General features: G+C 36.1%; 2 protein-coding genes across 7 annotated transcripts in view; one reads left to right on the top strand and one right to left on the bottom strand.

The window, feature by feature from the left end:
• The window catches only part of LOC126378477 (aldo-keto reductase AKR2E4-like), a 305,847-nt gene that overhangs the window by 180,134 nt on the left and 113,564 nt on the right, over positions 1-12,149 (bottom strand). The gene's annotated exons all lie outside the window — the stretch shown is intronic.
• LOC126378536 (protein quiver-like) overlaps positions 1-12,149 on the top strand; it is a 112,776-nt gene that overhangs the window by 13,708 nt on the left and 86,919 nt on the right. For 3 of the 5 annotated variants that reach the window (XM_050026963.1, XM_050026962.1, XM_050026965.1), the window contains exons 3-4: positions 53-112; positions 1,532-1,579. In XM_050026963.1, coding sequence (XP_049882920.1) covers positions 53-112; positions 1,532-1,579 — 108 coding nt within the window. The remainder of the gene's footprint in view (positions 1-52; positions 113-1,531; positions 1,580-12,149) is intronic. The other 2 variants (XM_050026966.1, XM_050026967.1) reach the window with 1 other exon arrangement.

Here is a 12,149-nt window from a genome sequence, read left to right as displayed (position 1 = left end):
AGCTGAAGTCGTTTATTATTTTAAATTAAATCCTTTGTTTTCTGTTTTTCAGTTCTCCTGATGTCATGGTTCGGAGTGGACCAAGTAAAAGGGAACTCCTGCATCAGAACTGGTAATACACACAGACATACACAACAATATGTATACGTCCATAGATGTCCAGTCTAGATGTGGTTTGTGAATGTGTAGTTGCAAACACATTTAAAACTATCGATATCGGTCCATCGATATCCGTCACAGCACTATTGTAGTGACGCGCAGTTTGAGTTGAAACGAGTCTGTCGATTAGTATTTCTATGTAGTGTTGGGATAACCGATGTGTTTGCAATAATTTTACATTTTTTATGTGTTTGAGTGTCCACAGGAATGTGTGTTGCCATGTTTCGAGTTATGGGGAGTTATGGGTGTTGCAGTATGATTCTCATACACCCACAAACCGCGCCTTATACACCATTCTCATTTAGATACCACACACACACACACACACACACACACACACACACTCACACTCAAACACTCACACACACACGCACTTTACTGTGCAATGCACACGACACCTACTGATTTTTTATTTATTTATTTATTTATTTATTTTTTATTTATTTATTTACATTTCACGACTTTACAGTGCAGAGGCGCCAATGCGCCGTCAATCAATTGCGCTGATCAATCTCACTCATTGGAATAGTTTTTCGTGTTATCCAATGTTACAATATGTTACCTAGTGTTATACTCGGCACACCCAGTAGTCTATTCCTGTTATGTCCTAGTAATATGTGCTGATCCCAAGATTTATACATCGTAGGGCTGGGTGTGCTGATATATATTCTATCTGCATGCCGTAGTACTTGTCTTTTTTTTTTTTTAAACCTACCACACTGCTTTATTTACATACAATTTATTTGTAATAATGGAAGAGCGGGGCCTCCAAACACAGGCTATGTCGCTTAAATGGAGACCCCAATCCACCAGTAGTTAAGGCTTTATTGTAAAAGAAAATAAACATTTTTCATTTTCATTTTCATTTTCATTTCATGGGTAATTTTTTGCATGCCCCAAAATTCTACGACACTAGCGACCTGACCAGCAAAAGATTTGTGTGAACCCTTTTCTTTTTACACAACACTAAAACATTAACTCCTGTGAATAACTGACGTGTATTTTTTCAGATTACAACAATTTGATTTTTTGTTCACACAGCAAAACAACACTAAACTCTGGTAGTACTTTTATTCTCGGTAAGCAACGTTCTAAAACTTACTTTTTTTAAAACACTTAGGTAAGTTTCAGAACGTTATCTCTTTACAGTATTGTTTTCTTTCTTTTTGTTTGAATAAATTGGGCCCAGTCTACGGTATTTTTTGTTTTAAAATAAGTAGTTTTAATTCAGTTATTTACAGGACTAACATAATCTTTCTCTCTCCAATCATACACTTTTTCTGTCTAGAAATCTGTAGTTTCTGTGTACCTACCTAACTTTTGTTTTTCAATATTCTTTTTCTTTTTTACTAATTGACGCATGGATTTTCAGCATTATGGGCCCTTACTCTGTGCCCCCTTGTTCAGGCGGAATGCCAAAGTAAGTATTATCTTCCTAGAGCGAATATTATACATATTTCAAACTATATTTAAAAACGCTTTGACGCTTCCAAGTGCTGTATTATATTAAAACACAACTAGATACCTACATTCATTCGCTTAATATTTCTCCTATACACCTAGGAGTATTTTTAATCTATAATATATTTAAAAATATACTTATTTATTAAAGAAGTAAGAATCTTCGCAGCAGCATTGAGGCATTATAAAACACCCTTTTTATTTTTTTTGTCACACAATGCCGTAGACTGGGTTACCTACACACATCGACATACATACTTTCATACTTCCTTAGAAAAATATTATATTTATTTTTTAGTCAAATTAAGAAAAAATATAAAAATATTGTGTTTTGAAACAATATTTTTTTTTCTTTGTTTTCTGAGCATTTTCACGGATTTGAAGGCTTCCATCGAAAGTTTAACTGTATGTCTATTTATAGAATATGTTTATTTAACAAAAAACTTAATCATATACTACAAAACCTATACCACACTTACTGGCAAATCTATTACTAGGGAAACCATGGGAAACTGCTAGAGATAATAAGTAGCGGAAATTCTTAGTTAATTAAAAGGAAACTTATGTAAAATGATTGCGTTTTTTTTCTGTCGATTATTATTTTCTTGACTCTTGATGGAGGCTTTCATAATATCGCAGTTGGGTCTGCACGGTTACGCTGACGCGCACGGCGCGACTAATATTGCAGGCATCGACCAATAGCCGTGCGAAGTTTATCCAAGTATACAGCATACGCTGCGCCAATTGGTCGACCCCGCAGATGCTTTTTTAGTTTTGCTTTTGATGTGTGTCGCTTCCTTCCCAGCTTCTTACAAAATCTAAAGGTAGTTGTAGATATATTACACTGTATATAAGTATTCTATTGGCTTTTTGCACAATAATACCGTGAGCTCTAAATAAGACGAAATATTATGCATTCTAAACGTATCATTATCTATGTAGGTAGTAATAGTCTGGATTCTAATTATTGTAAAAACAAGTACTTACAGTAAATATCGCGATAAGAGAAATGCGATAATACGGCAGTTAAGTGATTTTCTAAAAGCAACTTTAGGAACTCTTAGATAGGCTGTGGCGTCTCAGTAGGTCTATTCTTTCTCTTTGTCAAAGATCACGTTTAAAGTTATTTAAAATGTGACATAATTATCAACGATAAACTTGTAGAAAAGTTAATTTTACATTGTTTTCAATTACAAAGTTGACGTTCTACAAGTTTACCATTGAAGTTAAATTTAGATTTTTGACAGATCTCAGATGTCTTTCGAGTGATTTCTATTCTCTTTGGACTACTTCTGTACAGGAGATTGGTCGAATCTAACATATTTTACTTCAATGGATGGAATCTTATCGATGTCGTAGGCTATATTGTTGGTACTGAGCTAAAATTTTACAAACGGGACAAATATTAGAACTTTAGAGAATCAAATCTCGGCACTGCAATTGATCTGCATTTCAAATGTAGCTCGTGTATGTACATTATTAAGCAAGCGGCCACTATGAACGCTTTGCCAACCACGATAAACATATTCAGAGCAAATTCGTATTGTATTCGTGTTCACAGTAAGTCGAGTTCTGTATTCTACCTTATAATGTAACTAAATAATTCCAATTTTGAAGCCGTATCCAGTGATGAAATATTTCATGAATAAATTTAGCACTTCATAATAGAGTACCTACGTAGATAGAAAATTAGATAGTAGTTTTAAATAATAGTTTGTAGAAAAAGAGATATTAGGAATTTTCCGAGATATAACAACCTTTTTTACCAACATAAAAGCTAACGCATGGACAGCACCTCTACTCGTAGCGGCAGGATGCTACCCACACATCGCGCGGCACGCGATAAATGAGTCAAATCCACAGAAACAACACATGATAAACCGGTGATAAACCAATTATATCAGCTCATACAGGAACGAATGCTGAAGAGGCTGATTCAGCTCATGATTCTCAGTTAATATCAAGTGGAATTTTTCCACTCAATCTTCAAGTGGATGACTCAGAAATCATCCTCCTCAGTATTCGTTTCGGTGTTACTAACCAGTATATCACAACGCGTGCGATATGCGGGCAGCATGCTGCGGGGGCTGATGTTCCTATGTCAATGGACAACGATGACCACCTTCAATCAAGTGTCTCGTCTGCATTCTTTTTTAATATATCATAAAAAATATACTTATAAAAAAATCTGTCGTTTTCATTAGTAGACAGAGACTATAAATCCATGTGATTGGTTAAAATTATATCTGTGTTGTCAAATTAGAAAACAGTGACCTCATTTAACATCTGCTGGATTATATTTCCTCCAGTTTACTCCTCCGAGTCTAGTGAAAAGAATAGATTTCCAGGAATTAAAGTTTGGCTGCAGTGCCTATTCTTAACAAACCGATTATATTTAGTTTTTACTAAGTAGCTGTTTGAGGAGCTCGGTGGCGCAGCGGTAAACGCGCTCGGTTTGCGATTGTTGAAGTAAAGCAACTTTCGCAGAGGCCGGTCATAGGATGGGTGACCACAAAAAAAAAAAAAGTTTTCATCTCGAGCTCCTCCGTGCTTCGGAAGGCACGTTAAGCCGTTGGTCCCGGCTGCATTAGCAGTCGTTAATAACCACCAATCCGCACTGGGCCCGCGTGGTGGTTTAAGGCCCGATCTCCCTATCCATCCATAGGGAAGGCCCGTGCCCCAGCAGTGGGGAGGTTAATGGGCTGGTGATGATGAGCTGTTGCTGTTACCCGCGACTTCATTCCGCGAAATCACCTACAGAAGTTTCATAGAATCTTTGTCACCTTTTTACCCCCTTAGGGGTTGAATTTCGCGAAATCCCGTCTTAGTCCCTATGTCATAAAAGAAACCCCAATGCAAAGTTCTCCTAGCACTTGTGGTTTCTGAGATTTCGTGATGTGTGAGTCAGATAGTGACCTTTCGCTCGTATAGATTTAGTCAATTTCCCTCACACTGAGAGAGGTTTTATTATTTAGGATAAAAAAAACTTGTGCTGTACAAAACATTTCCCAACTTAAGAGTTTATTAATTTTCACACTAGCAACGTATTTCGTAGATACGCAACACATTTAGAAACAGAGGTGCAATAGTAATCGTGAATTGTACGGTTTGTGGTAGAGTAGATAGATCTCTTTGAATAGAAGTAATTGTACAACAGAACGCCTCGCTATGGGCTCTGGTTTTTAATTAAGTACCTGGCTTCTTCGAGTTGGCGGACAATTTAACTGGACCCTTCCGAGTTAATAGTGCGTGTTCTCGTACCAGTGCTTGAGGTCTTTGGTGTCAATACTCTAGTGGGTTGCTGAGATCGATCATTGGTCTCACAACCCACACGAGAGAAGAAATGTTTGGTTTATTCAATCCATTCACGTCACTAACAATATTTAAGAATATGTAGATGCACAGCATGATAAAGCACATTACTGTAGGTAAAGCTTCGAGTCTTGCTTGCACGCAGGCTTACATTGGTGCTAATTCTGGCAGACACAAACTAAACCTAAGGACTTTCCAGGCAAAGTTCCCCAAAAAAATATAGATGGAGCTGTACAATGTTTCCTTCGTTTAACCTATCATCGAAAACAAATGTGCATCTTTTATTTTTGTTTTTGGCTATAAATGATGACCATTGTTATTACACCCAGGCACAACACATCTTCCACCCATTAATATTCTGATCAAAATAAAGAGAAGCAATGTAGGTAGCAACATACTTTTGTACATATTCTAAGCAACAATTATTTTTATATATATGCCACTGATATTACATCATCATCACCAGCCCATTAACGTCCCCACTGCTGGGGCACGGGCCTTCCCTATGGATGGATAGGGAGATCGGGCCTTAAACCACCACGCGGGCCCAGTGCGGATTGGTGGTTATTAAGGTGATTCGTTTTCCATACAAAAGTTGATGCAGTGCTACAGGAAAACGGATAGAGGAATATTGTTATAAAACCGATAAATAGTAATATTTTGGTGTATTATTTTCGCAAACTAACAAAAATTTAGGGTCCGAATACGAGAAGTACCATATTTCAGACCCTCAATTTTGATCAATTCTACATTTGTAGTAGTGCAGATTACAGTGTATTTGCTGAGCGTGTAGTGGTGTCAATGTTAGTGTGTGTGCGTGATAGTTTTTTTTTTCTCTAAAGGCTTTGACTACTAACTTGACAAGTGTAATAGAATGTCAGTGACAATTTATAAAGAGATTTTGTATGAATAAATAAAAAACTAAAAATATTACAATCTGAGAAAAGGAATATTGGAAAAATATTTTTGTTTTAACGCATATTTTTTAAACATTTTTAAATAATGGGTAACAAGTACCGTGTTTTAAAAGAGGACATATATTATAATAAAAAATCAATACATAAAATGACATGGCTGTATGGGCATAGTTCCCTTTGCCTTACCCTTCGGGGAAAACCAAATCAAAAAAAAAGTTGTTGCATTTGCCGGCCTAAATAGTAGTCATTTATAATTAATTGTTTTTCCATCCAACATACAGATTTATTTATATTCTCTTTGCCGCGGACTTTTTGGTGGGACCGGGAACGGGAAGGTTGCTTTCTTCATTGAATAATCTAAATAATCAATACGAAGTGGTGTTTTGTGGTTAATGATCACATTAAGTTAGTCGGAAAACATTCCCGATAGTAGATAGGTAGTTGAAATCGGAATATTCAATAAACAAAGTGTACCTATCTATTTTCGCTTTGCGCCAACAAGCCGCTTACTTCGTTTGGGGTTTGGAGTAAGAGTCTGTGTGGGGGCTTAGGTTTCATCATTTCATTAATCATCATCAAGAAATAAAGGGCATAGTTCCCTTTGCCTTGCCCTTTGGGAAAAAAAATAAGATACATTTTGAAATTCTTATGTATAATAAACAAACATCACAGACATCATGACAGATCTAAAACTAACGAAAATCTTTTTTCTTTTTTCTATTTGACTTATTTATGAATTTTAATCAAGAAAACGTGATAATAAGTTCGACAGCAACCAGTTCAGGTCCCCGAAACAACCCATTTCAGGCCGCGTATATATGGAAATACTACTTCAACACGTCCCAGCCTCGTCATTTTTTAACGTCCTCGTTAAAAAAAACGTCCTAACCTGAACTAATTAACCTAACAATAAACACCACGCGTAAATATAAGTCCAGAAATGCGCTGCAAGTCGTCTGGACTGGGCGCGAAAACAACATAAAATTCGATTAGCTGCTAAGTGTCCCGCATGCTATCACCAGCTGTCACTGACATACGTATGAAGTCCTGCGGATTTTATTGGAACTAAATGACAAGTCATAATAATTATATGCGGATACTGCGACATCAGCGCCGTGCTTGCGGGACGTCCTGAAGCGCTATTACATCTTTCAAACGCGATGCGTCAAAGTTTGAACCGACGCAATTTAGGAAAAATGTACCTTATTATTACTGTACTGTGATCGTTATTTGTAAAATCATACAATACATATACACAATTCTTTATACACAATATAATTATTATGACATATTGCGGACTTTCCGGTAGACCTACAAAAATGGAACAATTCAACCATACGTTGTTTTGTTATATCTCAATGGGCTCAGGCAGCGTTTTCGCCGAAAGCTCCAAGTCGGCTATATTTGTAACGATAATTATGTTTGATATTCATCATCATTTTTGAACCATTTTATAAAAAAAAAAATACTTGTATAAATTATATACCCTAAAGCACGCCCATGAATCACTCTACTCATTGGTGAAAACCGTATGAAAATCCGTTCAGTAGTTTTTTAGTTAGCCGCATGTTCACTGATGCGATTAATGCCTGTTAGAATTTTACAAAATAAAAAATACGGAAATTACGGAAGGTACTTTAGTGCAAAGTACATTATTGTATAATTATAATATTACTGGTAAAAGTGATACTTTTTGAAAATTCCGTAACAAATAGACGGGTTCGCCAAATTCAATTGTAAAAAAAAAATACAAAAAGTAAAAACAATTAAAACATGCACTTGGGTTTGAACCGTGAAACTTAAGAATGGCGGCGACTGCTTTACCAAATGCGCCATTTAGAAGTTAGAAGTAGACTTCAAATTATGCATCTCTTTTAATAGCTAACCTAGTTCGCATGTGTGTGTGACAGCTTCGTGTTTGTACACAAATTGAAATGACACCAACTTTTGATGCAATGTTTTAATATGATATCTGCAGTAAATACTTCAAAATTGTAGCTTAACTTAAAGATAATGTATGTAAGATTTCGCCACCTAACGTTTCACTGGGTCAGAACTCAACACTAAACGAATAAATGGAAAAAAATACGAAAAATGCAGAAGTAACGCCATCTGCTGACGCAGCGTTACCTAGCTGACTGACACGCATCACCTTAATGACTGCTAATGCAGCCGGGACCAACGACTTAACGTGCCTTCTGAAGCACGGAGGAGCTCGAGATGAAAACTTTTTTTTTTTTCTGTGGTCACCCATCCTATGACCGGCCTTTGCGAAAGTCGCTTAACTTCAACAATCGCAGACCGAGCGCGTTGACCGCCACCGAGCTCCTCATATTACATCATGTTTTTGTATAATTATGTACCCGAGAAATAAGAAAATAGGTAATTATCACGTTAAATCTACAGGTGCACGTACGGTCATGAGTACTAATGTGTATACACTTTGAAACCCTGTCACATTAACTTTTTTGACAAATTAAACCGTCAGTCTCATTAAATGTCAAATATGACAGTGCGACAGGGTTCTAAAGTGGGTACATAAAATTGCTCATGACTGTACAGCGCTATCTATATTTCCTTGAGGAACGTCTCTCATTTTAGTTTGACAGCTCTTAAACTAGTGTCGTCCTTTACTTACAATGACTGCAAAAAAGAGATAGAGTTAGGTTTAGTCCTGTCAAATTACCTAAGTTAAAATTAAGTTGGTGGTTGTCCGAATTGGCATCATTGTATCTTTGACAACTTCGGCGGAAATACTGAGTTCTGTCTGAAATGTAAATAAAACACATTTATATAGCCAGCGTAATTAAAAATAAACTTTACCAAGGTCAATTTCACTTTATTTTTTATTTTCGTTCATTAAAGCTGACAAAGGTACAAAATAAAAATAGGCCTGCCTGAAACACGTACTTATTTGTATTTGTTTTAATGTGTTTATTTCATATGGTAACACTGGATGTGAATATTAAACGGGAAACTAAATAAAGTGAAGACAAAAATATAGGTATACTTAATATGTATATTGATAATAAGTTCATAAAACTGATAAGCGGACCCCGGAATAAAAACGGGATAAATGCGGTCAATTATGAAATATTCTAAACTTTTTTTAATGAGTAGTCAAACATAACCTAAAAAGAGATTTTTGTTTATTTATTTGTCGTTTTAAAATAAATAAGTACCTATTTAGTCACTTTATTTTCGTTCTACGTTTTTCGCTTATGTGTATTTCAGTCGTGATCAGATAAGTATTAAACGTTTTAATTTAAAAATACTATAATACCTACTTAAGTAAGTACTAATTATTATATTTATTGTTTTTTCAATCGAAACGTTATAAGTAATAAGTACTTACTACACTTCTCATCAAAAAAATCGAAACACCTTGCAAGTTTACGTTTTGTCAGGATTATCAGAAAAATGTGTACATTTAGGAATAAATGTTAAATGTCGTTTAATAGTGAGTAATATGAGCTTATCAAATCTTAATGTTAATGTTCTAAATTTAAATGAATTTTTCATAGGTTTCGTATTTTGTTAAATGAGTCATTTTTATTCCGTATGGAGTATAAAGGAAATGGATAAAACAACACACGTAAATGAAAAAAAAAGCTAAAAAACGTTTATTTAATAACTTGTATTCCCTCCCCGAGCTCTAATTACTGCTTCCATACGGTTCTTCATCGATCGGATGAGAGTCACGATCACATGCTGTGGTATATTGTCCCATTCCTCTTGGATTGCATCTTGCAGCTGGCTAAGTGTTTCTGGGGCAGGATCTCTTGCTCGAATTCGTCTCTTTAATTCATCCCACAGATGTTCAATGGGATTCATGTCCGGGCTTCTTGCTGGCCATTCCATAATAGAGATATCGACTTCGTTAAGATAATCTCGTACGACGCCCGCGGTGTGAGCCCTAGCATTGTCGTGCATGAATATGAAGCCGTTGCCAATAAAATGTGCATAGGGCATCACATGAGGCTCGAGACACTCTTCGACGTACCGATGACAGTTTAGTGCAGGCAGACGTGGCCCAGACACGAAAGCAAGCTCTGTCTTACCGTCGGCGCTGATTCCTCCCCAAACCGTCCACGAACCGCCACCATAGCTGACCTTTTCTTCAATGCAGCATTGTGCATAGCGTTCTCCGTCTCTTCTGTAGACCTTGTTCCTTCCGTCGTTACCATACAGCATAATTTTACACTCATCAGAAAAGAGAACTTTGCTCCACTGTAGGTATGACCAATTTAGGTGCTCACGTGCAAAGTTAAGGCGCGCTCTTCGATGGTCTGCAGTTAATTTCGGCCCATTTGCTGGCTTATGCGGTACCAGTCCACGATCCTTCAACCTTCTTCTAATTGTAGAGTCACTTACAGCCACCCTTCGTACAGCACGAAGCCGCTGCTGCAGTTGAAAAGCGTTAAGGCGTCGATTTCTTAAAGAAGTTGTTACAGTAAATCGATCATCTCGCTCAGAAGTGACCCGATTCCTGCCAGATCCTGAACGGCGCGTGAACAAACCAGTCTCCCGATAACGTTTATAGACTCTATGAACAGATGACAGGCTTAGATGCAGTCTTGCAGCCACAACACGCTGACTAAGGCCAGAATCCAGCAATGCCACAACTTGGGCGGCTTCTGTGGGCGAAGTATCCATACGTTTTAGAAAAAAAACCTTTTTTCAGACGTCCCAAAGTCACAGTATTGAAATAAAAAACAAAAAGTTTAAGGATAGGCGCCAATTTTTAGTTTTTAAACGCTAAATGTACTCCAACCCTAAACACACATTTGTCTCAAAACAGTGATTCATTTCGTTTATAAGATAAACAAATGAAATTCTAATTTTGAATTTAGAATTTTCGCTTATTACTGTAATGGCCAAACTGCCAGCTATACATTTATGTATTTTTTTTCATCGTATGAATTCTTTTTTGTGTTAAATTCGGACAGAAACAATGAAAACGGAAGTGTTTCGATTTTTTTGATGAGAAGTGTATTTTACGCGGTGTTGTTAATATTAATTGTAAAATAAATTGTTGTTATATTCACGGAATACTTGCTATTTTTTGCATATAATCGTCGCCTACAGTGAAAACCATGTACTTAAGTACCTTTTTGAAAAAACTAACAACATTTTTTTTATGAAATTAATTGAAAAAAAATCGAGGTTTTTGTAGAAGAAAACCACCTTTGAAAAGGCGCTTACCTATGTGGCTTTCACTTTAAGGCCACGATATTTAAAATGGATATTGTAGCACTTACCTACACCTTTCGGTTGAAAATAACTATCGATAAGTTACTTATGACATCACTAGTCGTAACGTCTGTTAGTGATGCGCTAAACCTATTAAGAGTATCGATTTAAGAAACGGCACATACTTAATTTAATTTAGTTAAATCTTTACACAATAGACTTAAAATAGTGCGGTCTCATTTAAATCGTTATAAGGCTAATGTACTTACACAGCCTTTGCGTGTTCGGTATCAACCTTTCGTGCCTATAAGTACAAAATACAAGCGTTTCTTTGTATAATTATCCCATTAAAAATTCTAGCTTTTTATTTTTAAATCATGTATGGCGATTTTTTTTTAAATATTGAGTTTGCGGCTTTGATTTTAGAACGTCAGTGATAGTTGTAATCATATTGTGATAAATATGAAAGACTAATTCTTGCAGCAGTGGTAAGATTAACTGCCGATGACCTTAGTTGGTCAGATACTAATCAAATATATCATAAAATATAATATTGTCTAACACCCCTTAGGTTTTGTAATTTGTTTTGAAAAGTTTATATATCTAATGGCGCCACTAGCACGTAAAGCTTAAGACAATTGTGCTTTAAAATTTAATCCACATAGAACCAGGAAATCGGCTACGAAATCCTGCACCACAGCCCGCTTTTCCGGCCATGTACTGAAAGCATTAAAAGTGGGATTGCATGACATAATTCCACAATATCGTCAGTAGTGCAACGTCACAAAATTAGTGCCTCTTTTTCATGGATTTAGAAGGCCACAAGTTCTTGGGTTTAAAAAGCTACACTGAAGCAATTCATCTAAAAAAGGAATATTGCAATTTGACAGTTGCGCATATAAAAGTAAGTGCGCAATGCATACAAATGTCAAATAGCAATATTGCTTTTTTAGATGAATTGCTTTGACGTGGCCTTTTAACCCCGCTGTTCATTGTCTGCATTTATTTGATTTGGCATTTTTACTATTTATTAATATAACATCTAAGTACATCACTTTGGTTATCATAAGGAGATAGTCGCGAGGATCATTTTATGTTAAAAGCCTA

Source organism: Pectinophora gossypiella, chromosome 26 (genome assembly GCF_024362695.1).
Source record: "Pectinophora gossypiella chromosome 26, ilPecGoss1.1, whole genome shotgun sequence".
Lineage (NCBI taxonomy): Eukaryota > Metazoa > Arthropoda > Insecta > Lepidoptera > Gelechiidae > Pectinophora > Pectinophora gossypiella.
This window is presented reverse-complemented; position numbering and strand designations above follow the sequence as displayed.